General features: G+C 50.1%; 3 protein-coding genes across 9 annotated transcripts in view; all 3 read right to left on the bottom strand.

The window, feature by feature from the left end:
• Window positions 1–261: 261 nt before the first annotated feature.
• Window positions 262–5455, bottom strand: DTX3 (deltex E3 ubiquitin ligase 3). Of its 3 annotated transcripts, none has more exons than XM_060026294.1 (6): window positions 5161–5455; window positions 3755–3819; window positions 3488–3564; window positions 2392–3121; window positions 1283–1500; window positions 262–963 (listed from the first exon to the last, which is right to left on the bottom strand). In XM_060026294.1, exons 3-6 carry the CDS (start codon window positions 3514–3516, stop codon window positions 888–890), a joined length of 1053 nt encoding a protein of 350 aa, XP_059882277.1. In that variant the 5' UTR covers window positions 3517–3564; window positions 3755–3819; window positions 5161–5455; the 3' UTR covers window positions 262–887. The 3 variants fall into 3 exon arrangements, with proteins under 3 accessions (XP_059882277.1, XP_059882278.1, XP_059882279.1); XM_060026295.1 differs by having other exon boundaries at window positions 2392–3140; window positions 5161–5454; XM_060026296.1 differs by lacking the exon at window positions 3755–3819 and having other exon boundaries at window positions 2392–3140; window positions 5161–5454.
• A 1162-nt stretch (window positions 5456–6617) lies between these two features.
• Window positions 6618–18905, bottom strand: PIP4K2C (phosphatidylinositol-5-phosphate 4-kinase type 2 gamma). 4 transcript variants are annotated; one of them, XM_060025081.1, is made up of 11 exons: window positions 18661–18905; window positions 15678–15775; window positions 14689–14785; window positions 14185–14328; window positions 10500–10646; window positions 10272–10310; window positions 9567–9680; window positions 8928–9195; window positions 8656–8759; window positions 8363–8474; window positions 6618–8072 (listed from the first exon to the last, which is right to left on the bottom strand). In XM_060025081.1, exons 1-10 carry the CDS (start codon window positions 18832–18834, stop codon window positions 8394–8396), a joined length of 1266 nt encoding a protein of 421 aa, XP_059881064.1. In that variant the 5' UTR covers window positions 18835–18905; the 3' UTR covers window positions 6618–8072; window positions 8363–8393. The 4 variants fall into 4 exon arrangements, with proteins under 4 accessions (XP_059881064.1, XP_059881063.1, XP_059881062.1 ...); XM_060025080.1 differs by having other exon boundaries at window positions 8375–8474; XM_060025082.2 differs by having other exon boundaries at window positions 7974–8072; window positions 8352–8474.
• Window positions 18906–21190: 2285 nt separating this feature from the next.
• KIF5A (kinesin family member 5A) overlaps window positions 21191–24159 on the bottom strand; it is a 28900-nt gene continuing 25931 nt past the window's right edge. For both annotated transcript variants that reach the window (XM_060025077.1, XM_060025078.1), the window contains one exon: window positions 21191–23523. The gene's annotated coding sequence lies outside the window, so the exon portion shown is untranslated. The remainder of the gene's footprint in view (window positions 23524–24159) is intronic.

The following is a 24159-nucleotide window of genomic DNA, read 5'->3' as shown; positions in this document are numbered from 1 at the left end:
CTTTCTCTGCAACTGTAGTTCAGCAACAAACCCCACTTCATCCTGACTCCGCTGTCGAAGCACGATCCAAGGCTTCGCAGTTTTATCTTGGAGCCCACTAAGTACCTGCCGTTTTCCCAGGCCCTCTGGAGGCAGAGAGCCTGGGGAGGCGCCCAGGGAGTTCCCGATCACCACCCCCTTCTCCCTCTCAGCAGGTCCAGCTCCTCACCCCACCTCCCAACCCCCCACCCCCGGCCCACAGAACAGAACGGGTGTGGCATAGAGAGTTGCATATTTTACTTTATTTTTATTAAATTAAAAGCTACAGTCTGGCGGCGATTCCAGAACAGGGTAAGGAGGCTCCTTCTAGGGGGCAGAGAAGAGTGGGAGAAAGACTGACAAAGACAGAGACACAGGAGAGAAAGGACAAGGTTAAGGGAGAAGGGGTATTGTTTCTGAAGAACATATGCGGCCGGCTCTACGGGGGCTCACAGCAGACTGACCCCCCTCCCCGAGCAGAAATTCAGCAGTGGAGCAGTATGGGGGGGGGATCAAGAGACCCTCTCCTCCCCACCCAGGTCCTTTCTCAGCTTAGTCACTGGAGCACATCACAAACCAGAAAAAGCCAAGGGCAATGGAGGGGGCAGGAAGACTGGGAGTATGTACAGGGGGAGGAGGGGAGCAGAGCCTGGGACATCAGACTCTGCCAGAAGGGAGTGGCTCACACTGCACTGAAGCACTCAGCCTGTGGGGGACTGGGGAAGGGATCGCCCCTCCTTCTCTGAACCCCTTCCCCAGTCAGGCAGTCCCCTACTTGAGTGATGAGGGGGACAGAGGGAGAGACAACAGAGGCTCCCACTGGGTCCTACTGAAGGAGAACAGCAGGGGCCTCCCAAAGGGGATGTCCTTCAGTCATCGGTGATGCCCTTGGCTCTCAGCTCCTCTTGCACCCGGGTCAGGTAGGTGGGGTCCGGGTACCCAAACCTGGGAGCAAAGAGAAATGAGGGTCAGGGTTAGCCGTTCAGGCTTACTCATATTACCCCCAGGCTCACCCTCATGCTGGTGCCCCATTCTAGCCCCTCCCCACCTTCCCTGAGATTATCCAAACCCAAGATAACTGAGCCCAATTCTGCTTATTTTTGTAGGTTAAGCTGGGCACATTAGGACCAGGATGACTACAGGAGAAACTGGGACAGGCAATATGGTTGAATAGTTTGGGGGTGGTCCTCTCCAGTTAGGAGGCTCCCAGAGAGAAATGGGGAGAAGGGGTGGAGCCAAGGGAAGGGAAGAAGGCGTTTCGCACAGCTGTGGTCCCCCTGTGCAGCTGGTCTTGTGGTGGATGTCGTTCCAGGTGATGACATTCGGTCTCCCTGTGGTCATGGACGTGCCGATAGTGAAGGTGAGACGCTGGTCAAATGCCTTGCGGAACAGGGTCAGCACCTTGTTGCCCTCAGGGCAGTCCGGGAGGTAGGCCACCCGTGTGGTGCCAGGATACCGAACTCCTGGGTTTGGGTGTTCAGCCTGGGGTGGGGGAGGCAGAGTGGGCAGTGAGCAGCTGGGCATCTTGAGGGTCATCCTGGCCAGCCTTCTGGCCGTACACCCCCAGCTAACGCTGATGGGGCAGCGACAGCCTGCCAGGGAAGGTGCAGCTCTAGGCTCTGGGCAGCAGAAGCCTGTTTCCAGACAAAATCCTCATCATTAAGAGGTCCTTTCTGCTGTCCCGATCCCTCAAGCCTCAATTCAGCAACAAATGAATTCTCAAAAGTAGCTAGGCCTTACTCTCCAGATAACTCAGCAGAAATGTGAAGACTGGGAATAACTGGTCTTTCAGCCTTCCCTTCTCCACCTGAAACACTCCCAATGCATCTTCCACTGTCTAACCTGTTCTATTTTTCTATTACTCTCCTTCAGAGCTTCCTCATCACTCTGCAAACCCGAACTGGACATTACTCTTTGTCAAGCAGGAAGACACCTTTACGTTCTTGACCGCTCCTATTTTAACCTTCCACTGTCATCAAGGTTTTCCCTCTCATAAATCTGGAATGGAGTAACGCTCCCAGCACTGTTAAGGGGGGTCAGACCCTTCCCACCGTGCCTGTCCGCACCTGAGCCACCACGTCCACAGACTCCACCTCTGCCAAGAATAGATGTCAACATCCAAGTTCATCAAAGAAATAGAATTCAATTCCTTTCTCTCATACCTATTTTCACGGGTGCCTTGGGGTCATGGGGATGGAAAAGCTAGGCTTCAAGGGGGCCTCTAGCTCCAGGGCACTTGAGTGGGAAGGCATACCGGGAGACAGCAAGACTGTATCACATCTAACAAACATACTCCCCCTCCCCCAGTTTTCCTAGGTCAGAGAACAAGCGCAGGGAAAACCAAAGGGTAAGGGCAGGCCATAGGCTTCTTACCCCCTGGACACCGGGCGGGAAGACGTACTGGATGACGATGGTGCCGTACTTCTCATAGCTGGGTAGGAGGAGTGTGGCATCCTTAGAGACCAGCATCCGCCCATTCTGGGGCTGGTTGCCCACCAGCTGCCCATAGAAACGGCCACACATGGGGCAGGCCTTTTTCACCTGCAGGGCCCGGGTGATGCAGCCCTCGCAGAATGAGTGCCGGCACTTCTCTAATGTCTTGGCATTCTGGATCTCCCCCAGACAGATGGGGCAGGTGCTCTCCTGCTCTTCTGCCTCCTCCCGAAGGCGGGGGGGAAGAGGAGGGGGCAGGGGAGGAGGAGGGGGGGGCAGCCCCCGTGCCCCTGGGGGCAGGAGTGGGGCTGCTCGGAGAGGGGGCGGGCCTGGGCGGTGCAGCTCAGGGTGCTCCCCCCCACCCCCCAAAGCCAGGCAGCCCATAAGCTCCCCCTGCCTCTGAGCTTTCTTCAGCTCTTTCTCTGCCTCTTTGAGCAGCCCCTTGAGAGCCTTCCGGGCCAGGTAGAGCCCATTGGGAGGGGCTGGGGGAGGGCCCTGAGGGGAAAGCTGGAGGACATAGATGTCAGAAGTCTCGCCGTCTATGAGAATGGACACACGGTGCTCCTCCCGAAGCCGGGCCAGCCGGGCAGGGGTCTCCTTGCTGAGGAAGTCCCACACAGGCTTGGAGACAGTCACTTTGTTCTTGCAGGTGCCTCCACAGGCTGCCATTCTGGACAGGACGAACGACACTGCCCCCAGGGTGAAAAGGACTCAGGGTGGGGGGTCCCCATTTGACAAATATCAGTGCCTCCTACTTCCCGTTCCTTTCCAACCCTATATTATCTCCACTCACTCAGAGGTCAACCCCCACCTCCTCCCCCAAGTTCATGTTCTGTTTCCTCTTATCTTTCAAACTCCAGCACCCACTGAAGAGCAAGAAAGCTTCTATATCTTTATTATCATCCAAGCCGAGCATCAATCTTGGTTCTCCTATACTGCTCCCGAGATCACAGAAACAACCGGCCCCTCCCCCCACATCAGGTGAGAACTGAGTTCTGTAAAAGGAAGGGAGATTTTTGCCCTCCTTTTTGCTCACTTTGATCCTGAAGAGCTTAGAATTGGCATGCAGGCTCTCTCTCTCTGTTCCTGCTCCCTACTTGTAGGTTGTGTGACCTGGTGGGTGGAAAGGGAAAGGAGGGAAAATGAAAAACCCCTTCTCCCATTTCCACAAGCCCCAACCCAGCAGCCCACTTAACAGAGACGGGATCTGGGTGTAAGTTACTGGGAATGGGATTACTTGGAACGTGGAATAGAGGCAACCAATTTAAAGGTGAAAGTTGAGGTTCCCATGAAAGGCAGATACCTGGAAAGCCCATGGACGATGAGAGCAGCAGAAATCCCTCTGTTTCCACACTCAGCTGACCAGGACTGGGGCAGGGGGAGTGGGGGGGGGGACTGGGTTAGGATGACAAATGTTACCATTTTCCCCAGTCTGCCCAGAAACAAAACCTCCTCTTTCATTTCCTCTCCTTGTCTCTTGCAGAATTCCATCCCCAGCCACTCTCCAAGTTGCTAAAGAAGGAACTTCAGCATGCTAACTTTCCTCTTCCTCAGCTCTGAGGCTCTTAAGAAAGCCTAGGGGCATGGATAAGAGAAGTCTGGAAGGGAAAAGCCCACACAGATAGAGGTCTTTTTTGCCACCTTCCTCAGGTCACAAGGACAAGAATATTTCCTTTGCTCCCCAATTCCTCGCCCTACTCCACATTCCCGAATAATTCAGCCCCTATTGCTAGGGAGCCTTCCTTGAGAGTTAACCCGGTCCCTTCTGCTGGAGTCTGCTTGGAATGCCAACAAAGTGGCAGCAGCCCCTGCAATAAGAAAGTTCTCGCTGTGGCTGTCACCTTTTAAACCCGGCACGTGAAGTCCAAGCCTGCCAGCTACCTAGGCTACATTTAGGGAGGGGTGGGGCTCAGGCAGAGGGATCCGCTGGAGCAGCCTGATGTTTCCCCGGAGTCTTGCCGTGTTCAGCTACAGAGCTATCCCTACAATACCTCCAAATGCAGCCCAAATAGAAAGAAGGGCCATTAGCGTGACCTCAATTCCTTGACTGATCCATAGGGGAGCAGCTCTCCGTTTGTGCCTCCATCATAGTCCCCTCAAGGCCAGATGCAGCTCAAGATTCAGAAAGTGAAATTGGAACCCTAGAGCCTCGGCTCATACTGTCCATCCAGGTGGAACACCCTCTCCCCATCAGAGAGAAGCCAGGACCTAGGTGTCCTTTGCTCCGAGTCCTGATGGCACAGAAAAGGGAGGCGGGGCCACAGTTTATGCTGGGTCCGATTCCTCTGGGGCAACCCAGGCCGGACACGGGGCCAGTCCCTCTCGCCAGACAGAGGCCGCCCACAGGGGCAGCCAGGAAGGGCCAGGGTCCCTGCGGGCATCAACTGAGGCATCTCCACCCCTCCCCCCACGACCTCCTGCAAGACCCGACCCGGAACCACCTCCCACATGGCCCGCTCGGCAGAGCCCCCGCAACCCCACAGCTGGGTGGGGTGGATGTCGGCCCGATCGCGGGCCCCAGAACCCCCGAATGGAGGCCAAGGCTGGAGGGTGACAGAGCATTAGCGGGGCCTGGAAGGGGGCCCCGGCGCCGCGCGCGGGGGAAGGAGGCGGAGGAGGGGGCGCAGGGGGAACCGGAGGGCGCGCGGGGAGGTATGAGCGGGGCCCGGGGGGCGCGCGGCGGGTGTGGGGGGCGCCGGGCTCACCTACCTCTTGTCAGCGCCGCCATTGCCGGTCACATGACTGAGGCTGTTGCTGGGATGACGGTCTGGGCCTTAGCAACCAGGGTGGGGGGGAGACCCCGAGAAGGTGGCGGGGGGCGGGGGGGCAGTTTGCAGGGGGTGCAGACTGAGGGAAAGGGAAGGAAGAAGGATGGCACCCCCCCCGTTCCCCTTCAGGGGTAATAATCACCGTTTGCTTTGACCCCTTCTATCCACAAGCCCCCGCTCTTCTGCCCCAAAACAAAAATGGAGGCGCCGTCCCAATCTTCGGAGGCTTGGGGTGGTATCGTGGAACCGCGGGTGGGAGGTTAAATCTCTTAGAGACGCCACCCTCCTCGCTTCCCCCTCCCGGGAGGGGGGCCCTCTCCCTTTTCTTTCCCAGCCAGCTTCGTGGCAGCTTCTGGGAGGTGGTGGTGGATGGGTGGGTGAGGCGTGTCGCTTAGGTACATGGGGAAGAGAGGGCATATTCTCTGTGATCCTTTTTCTAGAAAGGCCTTTGAGGAATATGGAGTAGGAAGAAGAGTAATAGTGAAAAAGCATTCGTTCTAAAAAATAAGTCCAGGACTAAACCATTTCAACCCCCTGCCTCATCGCTTGCCTTTTCCCAGATTGTTACCTTCTGTGACCCCGCAAAACCGGCTCCCAGATGGGTATTGGTAAGTGTCTCTGATTTTTCTCTTTACACAAACAGGGATACTGAGGCTGGTGCAGAATGCGAAGTGAATACATCTTTTTTTTAAATGCCTTGGAGTGATGGTAGTATCAAGTCTATGGTTGAAATAGAGTTAAAAACTCTCAAAGAAAAAAAAAAAAAAAAGCTCTTCTCTCTTCTGCTTCCCACATCAGAGCAATCTCCGCCCCCAGTCCAACTCACTTCCCTGGGGCCACATCGAGCCAGGTTTTTCCACCAGCCAAAAGACCTCCTCAGCCAGAAGCACCGGATGGATCTCCCAGACTGGCAGCAACTTCTGATAATCCACCCCCTTTTCTTTACTCCCTCTCCATCTGGATGGTTGGTCACTTTCTTCATTACTTTCCCAGGACCCTGCTGTACTCTTCCTGCCCTGCAGACAGAGGACTTCTCTCCAGGAAGCCTGCAGGAACACTGAATTCCTTCTCCTTTAGCTCATGTGTGCTTGGTGCTCACCTTTACAGAGATGGGAGTGTGATCTAGCCCAAAACCCTGGGGGAAGAGGGAGGGTCACATCATCTCAGCTGTCCCTGGCCCCCCTATAGCTAACTCCCACAAAATTGGGGAATGTTTTCCATTCCCATGCACACTCCTCAACACCTTTTTAAGTTCACAGCCATCTACCTTGAAACCCATATCCTTAGGGACCCAACACCTTAAAGACCAATCAGAATTCTTCATCTGGTCTCTGCATCCCTAAGCCCAGGCTTCCAAAATAGCAAGAGGGAAAGAAGAGGCATTTCTGTGAAGGAATTTGGATTCAATAATTTATTTTCTATATAGTGACAGCAACAGGAGTAAATACACAAGATCTTTTTTATTAATTAATAAAACAAAAAAGATGAAAAAAAAACAGAAGCAACAAATGAAGAAGACCATAATGCTTATGATACATCAGCCACATGGTCAGAAAACCCATTTCTAAAGAACAGTTGCTGGTGTCATGGAGTTTTATTGCATTCAACAGGGGAAGGTAGATGGTTGGAATGAAAAAGATCCATCAGCCTCCTGACAGGAACATATTATAGGGACTCTAATCCTTAACTAGGGACTCCTCTTGTGAGCAGAAGATGGAGGGGCAGGAGGAATTCTCCTTTATGACCTCATGACTTCTTGTGAGACAGATCAGTCCAGGCAGATACAGAGCAAGAGTCTTTGTACCCCACAGGCCACTCGTTGGTGCCCATCTTTATGTTTCAGAGAAGTGCAGAAGCCTCAGGGGGGATGTAGGATCACAAGAAGAATGGCTGCCTGAGCCCCAAGGGCATTGCGGGGAAGGGAGTACACTATCTCAGCTCATCAGGGTCTGCTACATTCTGAGAATATCACGTATTAACTCAACTATCTTTGGAGGAGGCCGGGTTATGGCTCTGACTCCTCTCTGGGGGTGGAGAGTGAAGATGACAAAGGCGGCCATCTGTCCCCTGAGAGACACAGTAGCAGTATAAGACGAACAGAATAACAAATCCAACTGGAAAAAGCGTTTGGGAAGGAGAGGGGAAGTAAGTATGCTATGGGCACACTTCCAGAGAGTAGAGGAGGTTCCCACACATGAGACTTCCTTTCTCTTGAAATAACCAGGGTTAACCCAGGTAGAGATATTCCCTTCTGCTCGGTCTAAAACCTTAGGGGTGGCTAGACATGAAGAAAGGAAATTTAACATAGGGAGTGAACCTTATACCCCTGGCTCATCCTCCCAGCCTCCAGAACTGGCCACACCCCCAATGAAGGGTTCCAGCTCCAGGAGGGATGTGAGGTCCTGGTGAAGAGCAGTGACAGTCAAACCCAGGATTCAACACTGTGGCCATCTCTGGTGGGGGTGAACGTGGAGTGAGGGAAGAGCCTGGAGAGTAGTCAACCCTCAACAGAGACCTCCAATTCCCTGCATAATCACAAGAGTCCTCAGAGGTCCCACCTCCATGAGCTGCCAGCCCGCCCACCATTCTCCACCCCAGCCGCATAAGATTGGCCATATCCCATCGTATGTGTGCATGCCTGCACCCACATCTGTAGTATTTTGAAAATCTTCCATCCCAGGGCCTACGGGGAAGGAAGTGTGCCACAGTGAGCTCTATAAAGTTATCAGCAAAATTCAGACACTCTTAGTTCATCCCACACAGCAAAGTGCATCCACAGTAGCAGCTTGAGCCAGGTCCGTCTGTCCAGTCAGGTCCTGAAGATGGCAAACAACACCCTTCCCCCAGCTCCTCCTATGTTATAGAAACAACAGGACATTTTACAAAGATCAAGGCACTTGGGAGAGAGTCAACAGTAACACTAATGAAGCAAGCAGACTTGTTGGAGGGGAAGGGAGAAGGAAAGGAAGAGGAAAGAGGACAATGTATTTCTGAGGGCCAGGAAGAGCCTACTCAACAAGAATGAGTTATCTGGGTGGAAGAAGCCTGTAGCCTGAAGTTAGCAAAAGAGAAAGAGCAGAAGAGTGGCCAGAATACCCACAATTCCCCCAAAGCCTCTCAGAACCCCACCACCTGGAACACACAGCAGCAGTCACCATGGAGTCAGGCAGTCTCTTAGGCAAAGATGTTGGTAATAAAATCCAGGAATCGCTTAGCATACTGCTCAGGATGGACAGTAGAAATCTCTGCCCCCGCCTGTGAGAGGAGGTATGGAACATGGTGTCAGGCCCCGCACCCCTCCCCGACTCCCCACTCTCAGTTCCACTCCAGATCATTTCCATACCCAACCCTTCATCCTTCTGCCACCCCACTGCTCTGGCACAAGAGGCTCTTGAATAGTCAAGACAAGAAAGGAAAGGCTTTAGAGAACCCTCACCCCATGCTTGACAGTTTTGGCTGCGTGAGCTGCTTTCTTCTTGGCATCATACTGTGTCAGGATGTCAATAAGGCCCATGAAATACACCTCCTTCTGAGGGGCCCCTGGGGAGAGAGACCAGCAATGAAGAGCAAGTACAATCCCAATTCCCTCTCCCCAGGAACCAGTCAGATCTGTTTTGAAAAGCTAAACAGCCTCTCCACCCACCACCCTGGTCTCTGTCCTCCAGGGACCACCCTCCCCACCCTTAAAATTTCCAGGCTTTTTCTCACCCTCAGCACTCCGGATGGCATAGACATCAATGAAGGATTCAAACTCTCCAGGGCCCAGGGGCCGGTGGGAATGGATGTAGCCGCCGATACCCTCAGGGGAAGTGCCATAGGAGCCCACCAGAGCAGGAGGTCCGGTCAGGGCACAGTCCCCATCCCCCTCTGACTCCTCCTCCCGCACAGGCCCCTCCTCCTCTGGTTCAGAGCCGCGAATGATGTCGTGGATGCCCAGCAGAAGGCTGTAGTCCATGATCTTCAGCTGCACTAGGAACTGAAACCCCACTGACAAATGAGAAGCCCCAGATCTCCCTCTCCACTTCCAAGTACCACCCTTATACCTCCATCCCTGAATTTCCGGGGCCCTCCTGGGGAAAAGAAGTGTAAAAATTGAGGGTTGGGAGTATACCATTGCCCTTTATTACCTAATTGTCCTGGGTATCTAAGATCATTCTTTTAGCTCAAGCCAGCCACCCCCTCCGTAAGTCACCTCTAGAGGATTTTCATGATTCTTATCCAACTCCCCTACATGCAGAGAACCCAAAGGGAAGGGGAGGAGTTCCCTTGTATTGTGAATGGGCAACTGCCCTGTGGGGAACAAAAAAGGGAAACAAAGCCACTTCCCACAGCACCCCAACCCATCACCTCCACATCTCTCTTTAGCTTCTCTAGAAAGACTTTCTTCTCCTCTTCAGCAATATAAACTTTCTGGTTCTTGTTGAGAAAGTCCATATCCTTAAGGGTGGGCAATTCTTTAACCTGAGAATAGGTAAAGGGACATCTTGGGAATACAGCCCTTACCCCACGCTCTCAGAAAACCCTGCTCTATGTAGGGCTTTGTCTCTGACTCTGGGGTGTCTAGGGGAGACAGATTTACAGCCCATCTCTCAACTGACTTAACACTAGGATGCTGCCCAGAGCCTGTTCTTACCTCTGGTGGCTTCCCCAGACTCAGCCACTACGGCTGTACCCCAAATCACACCCCCCTACTTTCTGCCTATGGTTTCAGTCCAGAACCTCCATTCTGACTTTTCTTTCTTCTGAAGCAAAAACAGCTGCTTGAACACAGAGCTCAGAATGGGAGGCGGCTGGTAGGCATTTTGCTCTTGAAGTCTGACATTTTCACGCATCCCGAAACCTTCCACATGGACTAACCCATGCCAGTGACAAAGAAGCTCTTCCCACTGCCCCTTCCAAACAATCCCTGGATCAGGAAAAGTCTACATCTCTCTTCTTTCTGGTGGTTTAAGATAAGAGTAAATAGCTGGGGATCCCTACCTCTTTATCCCAAGAAGGTCCCTTTGACCTGCCCTCCCCCATCCCTCACCCTATCATCTAAAATTATATCACCTTCTCCTTATCGCTGGCTTCCCGGGACACTAGGGAGCCCTGTGGAGAGACCCAAAGACAAAGTCAGCAGAAGTGGCTAAAAGAACAGTCAGGACCCAGCTCCTAAGACAAGTCCTCAAACCCACAGCCCTCTTTCCTTTAAAATGCATCATCCAGTGCCCTCCCTGGCCATTCCCCTCCCTCAGGTCATCAGGAGTCTCCCCTTCAGCCCTCACCTCCTCTCCTTACCTTGAGGTCATACTTCCTGTGCACAGGGAGACGGTGGCTAAACATGTTGCGCATCACAAGCATGTAGCTGTCCTCGTTGTCCACGCTAACCCGGTACATCCCCAGGAACTGGGGCAGCAGTGTGTTGCCATGGCACTTCACAATGTACTGGGGTGGAAGGGAGGAAGGAAGGGGAAGAGGCTGAGCAGCTCAGGGATGGGAATTCAAATGCTACTATTCCATAGGGATTCAAGTAGAGGTTACAGAAGCTCCGAAGGGATGTGGGGACTTTCTAAAGATGCCCCTGGTATCCGTGCAGTTTCTGAATCATCATCTCCTTTCATTTATCCCATATGTATAATGTCTCTTAAATTTAAAGTGGGGCTTCCCTGGTGGTGCAGTGGTTGAGAGTCCCCCTGCCGATGCAGGGGACACGTGCCCTGGTCCGGGAAGATCCCACGTGCCGCAGAGCGGCTGGGCCCGTGAGTCATGGCCGCTGAGCCTGCGCGTCCGGAGCCTGTGCTCCACAATGGGAGAGGCCACAACAGTGAGAGGCCCGCGTACCACAAAAAAAAAAAAAAAAATTTAAAGCGCCATCTCTCCTTTCGTCTTTATTATTCTTTGAGATGGGGAAGGGTACATGTTATTATCCCTCTTTATACGCAAGTAGTCACAGAAGCAGTAGTAGAAATTACATCAACAAAATGATTTTATCTAGACCAGGGGTCCCCAACTCACGGGCTGCGGACTGGTACCAGTCCTCGGCCTGTTAGGAAGCAGGCCGCACGCAGGAGGTGAGTGGTGGGTGAGCTCGCCATCGCTCGCATTACCACCTAAACTATCCCCCGCCCCCGGCCCCAGCTCCAGTCGGTGGAAAAATTGTCTTCCACGAAACCGGTCCCTGGTGCCAAAAAGGTTGGGGACCACTGATCTAGACCAATGTTCTTTGGTGGGCTAGACTCCCACCGTAAAAATGTTTGCAAGATGGCCTATAATCTGGATTCTTAAAAAAAATTCCTCTTTCAATGCTACAATCTCCCTCGGTGTTGCTGCCTACTTCTCTTCATAGCCAACCTTCTCAAAAAATTAGTCAGCCATGAGTCCACTGCCTCTCTCTCATTCATACCTCAAACGACTGAAATCAGATTATACCCTCATTTCTCCTCTGAAATTTCTCTACTCCTCACTGCCTCAAATCCCTCAGTTGCCAATCTCATGGGTATCTAGTCATCATATTTCAACTGGCTGGCACTAGATACTACTGACCAGCCTCTCCTTAAAACTCTCTTCACTCTGAGCTCCCATCACACCACTCCTCTCTATCCTCAAATCCTGTGTGGAATGCAGTAGGGCATAAATCATTAAAAGCATCTGACAACTCTCGCCAAAAAGACCCTGACATGGCGCTGGCCCTTGGGGCTTCAGTCTCAGCCTCACCGTCAGCCACTCAGGGGAAGAGGTCTCTAGATCTGTCCCCTGGCAGGGACTTCTGGGGCAGAGCTGGGGATAGAGGCCTGCGGGAAGGAGGAAAACACAACCATAGCAGAGCCTCTGGGCAGCAGAGTAAGGCCTCTGACCACGCGGCCTTACTTTTGTTCTCATCTTCCCTGCTTGGGGCCGTGGGCATGGCTTTAGAGAGCCAGGGTAGTCTGGTCACTGGGAGAACAGAAGAAAAAGTTTTTGCTCCTTTGAACCTGATGGGGGAGGCCATTTGCATGTGGAAAATGCTCTGTACATTGGGGACTGCCTGTATCTGGAAGTTTCATTAACTCTTAGCATCCTGTTCTCAGCCTCCAAGCTGTATTGAGAAGTTACTAGTCTGTATTTTTATTAAGCCTTAAAACTTCTTTTATGTGCATTTGGTGCCAACTTTTTTGTAGAGCTGTATTAAAAACAGCAAACTTGTGCTCACGTCTCTATGTAACTTTGAGAGGAGCATTCTGTTATTTTTACAAGGCAGGAGTGTGTATAGCTGTTGAATTAAACTTAGCAATCACGTTAAAAAAAAAAAAAGCGTCAGACAACTCTTAGTCTCCTTTATGGGCTCTCTTCTCTTCTTGCTCCGGAAGGTTCTTTCCTCAACCTTCTTTTCATTTCACTCGACACATCCATAATCTTAAACCCGAACGAACTTTCTGGCCAACCCAATATAATACATTCATGGCGATAGTTACCATCTATTCACCTATGGTTCTGAAATCTAGACTTCTAATCTAGTCCTCTTTCCCAAACTCCATACCCCAACCACTTATGGGACATCTATATCTGCATGAACTGAAGAAACCACAAACTCGACACGCCTAAATCCAAACTGTCTTCTTCCAAAAACCTGTTTCTTTTTCTGCTTCCCGACTGTTGGTCACTGGGCAACCAGTTAACCCTAAGCAGGAATTTGGAGCGCCTCTGCCTTAATTCTCACAATTCTCCCAAAGGTCTTTCCACCTCCACTGCATCATCCCTCCAGGCCCTTGTCATTTCTCACCTGGACTATTACAATTACCTCCTAATTGGTATCTCCACTCTCAGTATTTCCCTCCTGCAATCCATTCTCTAAAATGCTGACACAGGGATATTTCTAAATAACATATATATCACTCCCCTGCAAACCACCTTCAGGATAAAGCCCAAACTCTTCGTGTGGCTTATAAAACCCTCACGGCCTGGCTCCTGCCTAACTGTTTTTCCACAATACCTTATCCCAGTCACACTGAATTTCTTGCAGTTCCACAACACCAAGCTCTCTCATGGCTCTGTGCCTTTACAAGTGCTGTTTTCCTTTGCCTAGAGTGCTCTCTTCCTCCTTGTCCAATGGCTGGTCCCTACTAGTCATGCAAGAATCAACTTCTAGGATACTCCCTCTAAAAAACTCTCTTTGAGCCTACCAAGTGCACCTCTTGCCCCAGGTGAGTTGGGATGCTCTTCCTCTGCCACCCCAGAGCATCCCCTAGATACCTTTACTCCTTGCACGCAGCTTGCTGTGTGCTAACTAACGCTAGCTTACTGGTCTCTGCCATTAGAACAAGAGAAATTCAAGGGCCACGGCCATTTCATTCACCTCTTTCTCTACTGCCTCACATAAGACCTAATAACAACAGACATCCAATATTTGTTGAATAACCAAAAACTCTTTTAGAATCTTTCATTTATTCCTTGCTCATTGATTTTGGTGAGATTTTTCTTCAGTAGAAAGATATTCAGGCATGTTTTTACTCCCAAAATAGTCCAGAAACTTCACATTCCAAATTCATCTGATCGGATAGAATAGTTTCCCTAATCCCACTTAGGGCTGGATACGATCATGGCTTCTCTCCTCCAATCTATCCCAATTGTGCACTTATCCTGGTTTTCTCCCCAGACTGCATTTATTCCTGATAGTACATTTGGTGTTAACACTTCATCTAATTCTGACTTAGTCTAAAGTTTATACTTTGCTATACATGTACCCTTTATGTATCTATCAATTCACAGCGGTTTTAGATTAGAAGTGCCAAATAAGAAGGAACACGAACTCTTCTATTTAATCAAACACAAATCGGTATGCAGAGGCTCTCTTTTTGAAATGCCTTGTGTTCAAAAGTATGATGTCAAATGCTTCTTGGGGAGCAAAATGGGCTATAGGGAGAAAGAGGGATAGGAAGTCTCCCAAGTGCTCTGGAGCTGAGTTATGAGTAGGGAGGGGAAGAATGAGGCTGGAGAGAGACCTGACCTGATGGTAGTTGGAGAGGTTGCTATGCATGTCAGCAATGTCCTCACTGGATACTTCTTTGATGACCAGAGTCCGATCATAGGAGATAAGGAAGCGACCATCACTGCCTTCACTTTCACTCGGGGGACTTCGGGTAAGGGACACCTGGGGACACAAAATAGGCTAGAAGCTCTTTTCCTCCCCTTTATATGGAGATGCAAGTCTAGGACAGTGGCCAACTGAACACACCTGAAATTGGATAAAATCTTGACGTAAGAGGACGAGCAAGGGTTCTAAATTTGGTGTCCATATATGGACTAAATGAAATTGAAAGCAAAAATTTTAATGTATCTACATTTCCCCCCAAGGACAGGGTTTATAGCTTTCTTCAGATTTTTTTAGATGCCTGTGACCACAAAAAAATAAAGAATACCTGTGAAGGCCCTCATTTCTCCAAACATGACTGTCCCACGGATTCCCCAGTTGTTAGGGAGAAAGGACTATCCTCACCCAATGGACTCTCACCAAGTAATCCTGGTCATCAATACCAAATCGATCACGCAGGTTCCTGAAGACCTGGGGACAATACTCCTTGAACTTGAAATGACTGGGCAGATTTTCCCTGCAATAGAGGTTTTCAAGATAAGAAACAAAGTAACAATATTACCTTATATTTATGTAGGGCATGACACTTTACAAAGCACCTTCACACATATTACCTTATTTGACTCTCATAAAACCCGTGTGAGGTCCTTTAAAGGTGTATTATTCCCATTTTATAGAAGGGGAGACTGGCTCAGGGTGGTTGAGTGACCTGCTGAAGTCACATGACTGGTAAGCGGCTTAAGCAGAACCACGACCTACTGCCCATCCAAACAGCAGCATTTCCCAAATCTCAAGCAAGTCAGAGACATCCCTAAATAAGCAATAGGTCTTGAATGGCATCTTCTGATACTAGGAGGGCTTACAGGACTCAGGTATTTCTTTCAGGGAGTCCCTCTCAGAAGCTAATGGTAATGGCATCTAAACGTATTTATTACTTTGTGAACCTCCAGGCTAGAGGAGAGGTAAACTAGTACACATAGATAAGGGTGTAAGGAACATTGGAAATTATTTTAGTGGTTTCTTTACAAAATACTGAATTTCTGCATAGGAAGGAAGGTTAGACAATACAATAACAACTTGTAAGTTGTCTTCTAAATCTAAAACCTTCAACTCATTCAATCTTAACTCTTTTTTTTTTTTTTTTTTTTTTTTTTTTTTTTTTTGCGGTACGCGGGCCTCTCCCGTTGCGGAGTACAGGCTCCGGACACGCAGGCTCAGCAGCCATGGCTCACGGGCCCAGCCGCTCCGCGGCATGTGGGATCTTCCCGGACCGGGGCGCGAACCTGCGTCCCCTGCATTGGCAGGCGGACTCCCAACCACTGCGCCACCAGGGAAGCCCTTAACTCTTAAAATTATTTATTTTCTCTTTTAGGAAGGCTGACATGAGAAGGGTGGGGATTCCCACATACCTGCGGAAAAGGTGATTGTTGACCTTGATCTTGGAGCTGGCCTTAAAGTCATCTGGCAGCAGCATCACCGGGGGAGGCACCTGGCTGAGCTCATTGATCTGATAAGCCAACACAAGAACAGGAAGCCAGTGAGCAGGGGTGTGGAGAGCTACTTATGCACTGTGTCTGGGCAAGAGTCAGAAAAGGGCAAATCAAACCTCATTCCCTTAAAAACGCTGGTTATGCATATGCTTGACAAAGGTGAGAGTATGTGTCTGCCATCTTCTGCTGCCCAAGGCCTGCAGTAAGCAACTCTTGCACACAGCCCCTCACACTCCCGCCCCCGTGGAACTTCATGCTCACAACAGTCATTTTATATTAGGCAAACTCTGTAAGCGACTCTGGACTATTTTTTAAAGCTGTGACAAATTCTAGAGAAAAAAAAGACCCTCAGCAGACTCAAGACATTCAAGACAAACAGTTCCATGCTCCACTGGAAACAAAAGGTGTTTTCAAAGTACAAGGAGAGTTAAGGGGACTCTGAGGAGTCGACAGCAGCGAGAATGAAACGTCCATATCCTGAAGGAGGCATCTCCTTACAAACAGGACCAGTCCTTCCTGACCACTCTGACCCAGTTCTCTGTAGTAGGTCCCCACCTACCTAGGTGTAAGATAAAAGAAAAACAGCTGATTTTAGAGGGAATGCAGGCAGGCAAAGGATATGAGCTCATTAGGCATCTGTTCACTGAAGTCAAGCCAACCCACATCCCAAAGGATGCAAGCATCACATGCTCTCCTCAGCCCCAAGAATCAGCAGTCTGCTAATTCAGGGTGGAAAGGGGGATCCTGCACTAAGAAATGCCCAGGAGATGTGCTTTCTCCCCACTGTTGCCACAGTATCTTTCACGCACCCTTATCACTTGACTCTAACCTCTAGTTTACGTGAGTTCCCCACCTGGGTTGTGAGCTCTGGTAAGGACCAGTTCTGGTCATCTGCATCACTCAGGTGCCTAGCTAGCACAATATTTGGCCCACAGTGGTCCTGAAGTGTTTATTAACTGAATAAACAGATGCCTTGCCTATCCTTACTTGATCATTCGACAGAGGTTATGAAGTGTAGTCTAACCTAAATCCCATACACTGCAATGAAAAACCAGCTCCTCTCATTCTCAGTAGAAAAGGAGGACAGAACACATTCCTCCAGAGGGAAAAAAGAAAAAACCCACTAGAGATTCCCAGCCTAAAATTCAGCTACAGTTCTTCATGCCCCCTCCTCGCCACCTGCTGTTAAGCAGGCTGAATCATCACTAAGGCATATGTTCAAGGAATTTCTCCATTCCAGACCCTTGAAGTAAATGTGTGCTGGCTGGAGGGTGGGGTATTGGGGCTAAAGTATATATACCTAGGGAAGCTGAGGCAGGTCTTATGTGTAATTCCCCAATCTTACCAAAGGAAAACCCTCCTTCTTAAGTTTCCCAAAGGGATGGATGGATGAGTCATAACAGAGGCAGCCCACCTCCATCAGCCTTGCCCATACCAAGTGCCTTAGACTGAGCTGGGAGCAGTCCACAGAGCCACAAATGCAAAAGGGAGCTGACACACCCCCAGATGACTTTCTAAGCCACAAATAAAAATGTGACAAAAACTGTATTCCTCCTCATCCCCTTCCACCTCCACAGCACTACCATGACTATAATGTTTCAAGGAAGTTGAGTTTTTAAAACATTGCTTGGGGGCTTCCCTGATGGTGCAGTGGTTGAGAATCTGCCTGCCAATGCAGCCGACACGGGTTCGACCTCTGGTCCAGAAAGATCTCACGTGCAGGGGAGCAACTAAGCCCATGTGCCACAACTACTGAGCCCACGTGCCGCAACTACTGAAGCCCGCATGCCTAGAGCCTGTGCTCCACAACAAGTGAAGCCACCGCAATGAAAAACCCGCGCACCGCAACGAAAAGTAGCCCCTGCTCCCGCAACTAGAGAAAGCCCGCGGGCAGCAACGAAGACCCAACACAGCCAAAAAATAAATAAATTAAAAAAAAATTTTTTTTAAAATATTGCCTGTCATATTCAAGGTCACTGCATCCCTCCAATCCAGATCTGAGGGAAGGGGGGCAATGGCTGTGCTTCCTTCACCTGAGGTATCCTCAGAAAAGTAGATGCGCCGGCCTCTTTTGGCCTCCTCCGGATTCCCAGGCCAACCTTCGACAGCAGTTCCCTGATTCTAAAGTTCACCACCATAATGTCCCCATGACCAGAGCTCCTGAGCCAGCTCTTTGGTCAAAGATGACCCCCACTTACACCAAATACCATTACTCCAGCCAGCAATGGGTTGCAATTAAGACCAAAGGCTTACATACATTAAGTGCCGAGTAAGTGCAACCACTAGGCTCAGGGTGGGGTAGCTTCTCTGAAATGCTGTACCTCTGGAAGGGAAAGGAAGGGACATGCAGGATTAGAAGGTCCAGGAAGCCTGGAGCTTCCCCCAAAGCCAAGGTTCCAACGTCACTGACGGCGGCTGTAAAGCAAGGTGCAAAGGAGAAGTGAACGATTCCCTTCATCCAGTTACCCTCTCCGCTCCCTTTCTACACTTACACTCTCACTGGAGACCTCACCACCACCAAGCCAGAAGAGCTACTCTCCCTAATGTCCTTCCAGACGGAGCCGGGTCCCGGCCGGTCTCCGTGGCCTGAGGCTGGAACGGACTGGAAGGAAGCAGGGAGCTGGATTTCAGTTGGGGAAGATGGAACCAGAGTGGAGGAGTAACGGGCGGAGGGAGAGACAAAAGTCTACGTTAAAAAAAAAAAAAGGTCTAGAGCGAGAAAGTACGCTGGGTGAAACACCTGAGGGCAGGTGGGCAGACCAGAACAGCCTGGGGGAAAAGTGGCAGCGCTAGGGGCTCCGGAGGCGGGAGCCTGGAAACAGACAAGCCCGGAGGAGCTCAGAGGTTCGGACAGGGCCTCCGCGGGGCCGGGGCCGGGGCCGGGGCCGGGGCCGGGTCTCACCGAGTGGGCTACGCCCCACAGGAACACGCCCATCAGCGGGTCGGCCGCCCGGAACACCTTCACCTTCTGCTGCACGAAATGCTTTTTCTTGGTTTTGGAAGCGAAGCCGAAACCTGTGCCGGAAGCCGCTGTCGGCGCCGGTACAGTGGCCGGCGGGACCGAGGAGGACGCCATAGTCTCCCGCACACCCAACCGAGTGAAAGCCGGAGCCGGCCGCGATGTGGTCTCCCGACCCCGGAAGCGGCGCTCACCTGCGCCTCCGTCACGTGACCGGAGGCTGGCCCGCAGGCGCGCGAGTAGGGCGGGGCAGGCTGACTCCGCCCCTGGCGGCCGCACGTCTGCCCCAACGCCCGCGCGTGGGCTGGACTCACCTGGCGGTGGGGAGTCGCACCGAAGCCTTTTGCCCTGAGGGCTGCGAGCAGTCCGCGAGGCCCAGACCAGTCATCCAGGCGTAGGGGATGCTGCCTGGACTGGCCTGATATAACCCCTCGGTCTAGGACTTCTTTGCTGCAAAGTCGCCGCCTTCCGGTTTTGCCCAGTTTCTAGGAATAACCTCCGCCCTGAAGCTAACCCGAAAGCATTTCTTTACGAAGTAGGAGATCCCTTAAGTGGGTTTCGTGCTTTTAGAAAGACCTCTCAGGCATCATTCTGGAGGGTGACCAGAGTACTGCAAAAGTCTAGGCACGAGATGAGGAACTAAAACAATGATTATTGGGATGGAAAGAAGGGGCTGGCATCTAAAGGTACAGTTTGATGTCAGTTTGTAAAATCCTTAGTGGATGTGGGATTTGAGGGAAAGGGAGACATTGAGAATGAATCCTAGGCTTCTGGCCAAGGTGTAGAGAGATGGTGGTGACATGAAAAGGAGCAGTTTTGGTTGAAAACAAGAGTTCAATTTGGACCGTGTTTGAGGCACCTGAGGGCAGCCGGACATATGGGCCCAGAGTTCAGCAGAATGATCTGGGCTGGGGATAAAAGTTTAATTTTTGCGAAGAATCCGTAGGTGAGGATGACACCTCCCAGGGAGGGCAAGGAAAGGCTGAACCCTGGTATAGGCCACCATGTGAGAGGCTAGTGGGAGAAGACTGAGAAGGGGTGGCCAGAGAAGTAAAAGGGGCCAGGAGAGCAGGGTCACAAAAGCCAAGGGAGTTGAATTTCGAGAAGGAAGGAATGGAGAGCAGTGTCAAATGTCATGGAAAGGTGAGGCAAGACATGGAAGGAGCAGTGCCCATTGTCTTTGGCAACTAGTGACCTTTGGAAAGCACTTTCAGCAGAACAAGAGCCAGATCCAGGTGGGCTGCGGGATGACTAGGAGGTGAGGAAGTGGGGAAGGGAAGCCTGGGACTTCATCAGGAAATTTGGCTGTGAGAAAACAAGGTGGGGAGTGGCTTATAGAGAAACAGTAAAACACACTTTTAAGGGAGACCTTACCAAGGACAAGGGAAGAAATCACTGAGACAGAAGTTAACAAAGAAAATGCAAACTGCCCAAGTCTGCATCACTTTTAGTTATTTTATATATTTTTTGTTTTAGTTTCTTAATTTTTTTTGGAGTATAGTTGCTTTACAATGTTGTGTTAGTTTCTACTGTAACATATATCCCCTCTTTTTTGGCTTTCCTTCCCATTTAGGTCACCACAGAGCACTGAATAGAGTGCTCTCATTAGTTATTTTATATATTGAGTCTTTGTAAGTACCTCAGGAATGAAGATCTGGAAGGGCCTTGATTAGTCCAGAGAAGGGAGATTTATCACTTGTCAGATGGGAGAAAGCAAAGGGATCTGTATAGACAGAGGTTAAGTGTGTAGGTGGGGGGGGAGGAGGTGAAGAATTTCACACACTCAGTCACCTTAATTTACCCTTTAAAACAGACAGAGTTGTTGCCTAAGAGAGGACGGTGAGAAGGGATCTTGAGGAGTGAGGGTTTAGACCAGTTGCTCTGGAGAGTGGGAGAGAAAACAGCGGGGACACACAGAAGGAACGGTAAATCAGCACCAAAGGTCAAGTTACCTCTGGAGCTGTTTTTAATTGCCCTAGTGTTTTGGTCGTATGGTTTTCTTCACTTATCTCAGAAACTCTGAAGGAAGAGCAGAGAAGACAGGTAGGGCTATGCTCTAAAATGGGGGGTAGAAGGGTGATTGTGGTAAACAATCTTGGGACAAGAGAGCTGAGCTCTTGGCGAGGGAGGGTTGCAGACACACTAGAGGGATGGAACTGATGCTGGGGCTGAGGGTGGTCTGGGGAAAACAGTGAAGAAAACAGGATACCATTTTTTGTTAAAAATTACGAACAACCTAGATGGATGTCCACCAATAGTGGAATGGTTGAATAAATTATAGGATACGTTTATGAAAAATCATGTATTTTTTTAATGAGGTAAATATGTATCTTGACATGAAAAGATCTCTAGGACATATTGTCAAGCGGGGGAAAAAAGCCTGCGTGTAAATATATGGAAAAACACCTGGAAGGATATATCCCACGCTGTCATAATGCCATTACATGCAGGGAAGGGAGTGAGACTGGGGAGGGATAAAGACTTACAACACCGGAGAGCCATCATTGAATTTATTTTATTTTAAAGGTATCTATGTACATCAAGTAAATACACACTGGGGTTGGTGCAGTTTGGTTTGTCTTTCACGCTGGCATGCAACATTTTGGCAGATGTGAGGGGGCAGGCCAGGTGCCCCTCGTGGAGACCCTGGCTCTCTGAAAGGAATGTGGTGAGAGGGTGGGAGGAGGGGGATGTGGAGTGAAGCTTCTGGTGAAGGCTTTGTGTGTGTGTCGTTTCTTGTTTATGTAAGTGAATTACATTTCCCTTACATCTTGCTAAAGAGAAGGCTGTTCCCTCTGTCACCTCTCTCCTCATCTGCCCTACACCTTCACATTTTCTTCTGTGTTTTAAAAGAGTCATTTGGTGGCAAGATTACATAAAGCTCACTGGATTCTTGGGTGCCCTGCTGGCCGACATTAGCACAAGTCTCCAGGTGCACAGGTATCTTCCTTCCTCTCCACTTGCGCGTCTGGAGACAGCGTGGCTCACCAACCCCACCCTTTCCCTCTTTGCTTGGGGCAGGGGAGCCAGATTGAACCCGTTTCCTCAGAGCAGTGGTTTTCAATCTACTCTACAGAATCCTTGGGGTCTCTTAAGGACTGTTCAAGGGCTCCTCAACTAGTGAAGCATTTTCCACCAAACAACAAAAATGCAAACTGCCCAGGTCTGCGTCACTTTTAGCTATTCTTTATGTCAGGGTTCTATATAAGATTGGTTCTGAAAAATGTCTGAATATCACCGCCTTGGATTTATTCTACACCCCTCTGGTATTTTTTTTTTTTCCCTGCATTTCTCCTTAATTGCTAAAAAGGGCCTAACAGGTAAAGGGAGAAAGGACTTTTTCGCTTGAAGGAGTCACAGGCCAATACAGGCTGTATTTACCAGCTGACACTCACACTGAGCTTTCTTTCCTGACTTAGAAACTAGGTGATGGGTTGCCCTGCTACCCTGTTCTTCCAACCCAGATAAGACTGGCTATCTGGACACCAGGTTATATTTCTTGATTTGGACTGGCTTGTGACCTCCACTCTCCATCCCTGCAGTTACCTGGAAAGCCACCTTAGCACCATGTGGTAGGACAGGATATGAAAACAAAACAATAGTCCTGTCAATTCCATAGGGAGTGGGGGGCGCCCCCTGGGTCAAGCCCTTGGGCTCCTCCACCTCTGGAAAATCTGCCCTGCCCTTTTCTTTAAAGTGCACTTAATACCAGATGAGGACATTACAGAGGGAATTCTTTTTGGAAAAAAACATTTTTTAATGTGTATCATCAGGGAAAAGTCAGGCTCCAGCTTGAAAGGAAGGCATTTCGAGATACCTATTTTGCCAATGAACTGGAAGCCCCCAAACCAAAAGGTGGAGACGGGAAGAACATGCAGCCCAATATGGGACAGAGAAAGGAATCCAGCCCATCACTGTGGCAAAAAAAATACTTAGGAATTTTCCAGTCTGTTTACCCCCAAAGCCAAAGAAGGACTCATTTTGCTTACGCTTGGCTATAACTTTCACCGTGGACAGATGAGCAACCATTTGACAGACTGTTGGAAATGGGTTGGCCTCCTCAATGTTTCAAAATAATTTTAAGCAGCTTTGGGTTCTGGTCATGAGCTCTGGGGTAGAGAATATCAAAAGGAGTTTTGAGGAGAAAGGGAAGTGGTCCCTTGAGCAATCCATGTTCTTGGTTGTCCAGGGGGCACAGGAAGAGGGAGGCAAAAGGCAGACTTCGGGGGGCAGAGGTGCACACCCAGAACCCCTCCGTTGGGGTGAGGGGTGTCTGAAGAAAATTCACCGTATAATTTAAGCAGTCCTTCCATTTCACCCTCCCCTGTGCTAAATGTGGAAGAGGAGGGAGGAAGAGTCTATTTCTGTATCTTCTCATGACGCCAAGACATTCTTCTGCTTAAGGCTTTGTGTACGTGCATGTGTGTGTGTGTTTGTGAAGGATCACAGCCCTCTAGCTCCCATTTTCCTTTTATCATCTCCGTGACTAACACCATTCAGTGTGAGAGATGCATATAGGAGAGGAAGAAGAAACACTGACCCTCCTCCCTATGGCCCCAAATGAGGAGGGTATACTATGCTTAGAAATTGCTAAATACATCATTAGATACTAGAGAGTATGACAGAGAGAAGAGAGAGACATAGCAGCAGCTTTTGATATATAGATACAGAGTACAAAGAGATACAGAGTAAGAGAAGACATCATACATAGTACAGTTGGACAACAAGGATTGGGGAAGGGAGTTAGTATCAGAGACCACAGGTTTGCAGCATGCTGAGAGAAGAGGCCTCAGTCCCTCTTAGAAACTGGGGAAGAAAGAGAAAGAGGTTGTGAGGAACCACCTTGCAGCCCGGTCACTGAAGAGGAACAGGGTGGCATCTGTGCCAACTTGGGTTTACAGTCCTGTTCCTTTGATATCAACAGCCAGACGCCACCCTGCCATCTCCTGCTCCTCCACCCACAGGCCTTCCCTAACTCTCCCTCCCCCATTCCCACTGCTTGCTTCTCATGCCTTTCTGCCTACGTGCACCTGGCCTATTACCCTGGAAAACCCCTGGAGAGGGCTCAGCTTGGATGCCGCCCACTAGGAGACTGGCCATGTTCTCTCGTTTCTCGTTCTCCAAGGATCCAAGGTGGACAATAAAACAGGATCCCAGTGCCCGTTTTGAGCCATAAAGCAACCTGGCGAGAAGCCTGGTGACACACAAGAACCAGGAAGGTGCCTGTGCTGCTAGGAGAGCACAGGGAACAGGGGAGAGGACCCAGGACAGAGGTGAAGGTGGGGCTTGGAGGTGGGCACACAGCTGTTTTCCACCTCCACTAGCAAGATTGGAGGGGAGTGCTGATACAGCAGCTAGACGAACAAAAAGTTAGACTTCCTGGGGCATTTGCTAAAGCTCATTGGTGACATATACAGATATGAGGAGTATAGGACACAGAGA

The sequence above is a fragment of the Delphinus delphis genome, chromosome 11 (genome assembly GCF_949987515.2).
Source record: "Delphinus delphis chromosome 11, mDelDel1.2, whole genome shotgun sequence".
Taxonomy (NCBI): Eukaryota; Metazoa; Chordata; class Mammalia; order Artiodactyla; family Delphinidae; genus Delphinus; species Delphinus delphis.
The sequence above is the reverse complement of the archived record's forward strand: the minus strand, read 5'-3'. Positions and strand labels throughout refer to the sequence as shown.

Excerpts from the sequence above, each read along its gene's own strand:
- DTX3 (XM_060026294.1), bottom strand. The coding sequence starts at position 3,516 with ATGCCAATTCTAAGCTCTTCAGGATCAAA. Across the intron at positions 3,122-3,487 it reads CTAAGCTCTTCAGGATCAAA|AATGGCAGCCTGTGGAGGCA; the intron begins GTGAGCAAAAAG and ends CGTCCTGTCCAG. Across the intron at positions 1,501-2,391 it reads TCCCGCCCGGTGTCCAGGGG|GCTGAACACCCAAACCCAGG; the intron begins GTAAGAAGCCTA and ends CCCCCACCCCAG.
- PIP4K2C (XM_060025079.1), bottom strand. The coding sequence starts at position 18,834 with ATGGCGTCCTCCTCGGTCCCGCCGGCCACTGTACCGGCGCCGACAGCG. Across the intron at positions 15,776-18,660 it reads TGTGGGGCGTAGCCCACTCG|ATCAATGAGCTCAGCCAGGT; the intron begins GTGAGACCCGGC and ends TTGGCTTATCAG. Across the intron at positions 10,647-14,184 it reads ACCTCTCCAACTACCATCAG|TACATTGTGAAGTGCCATGG; the intron begins GTCAGGTCTCTC and ends CTTCCACCCCAG.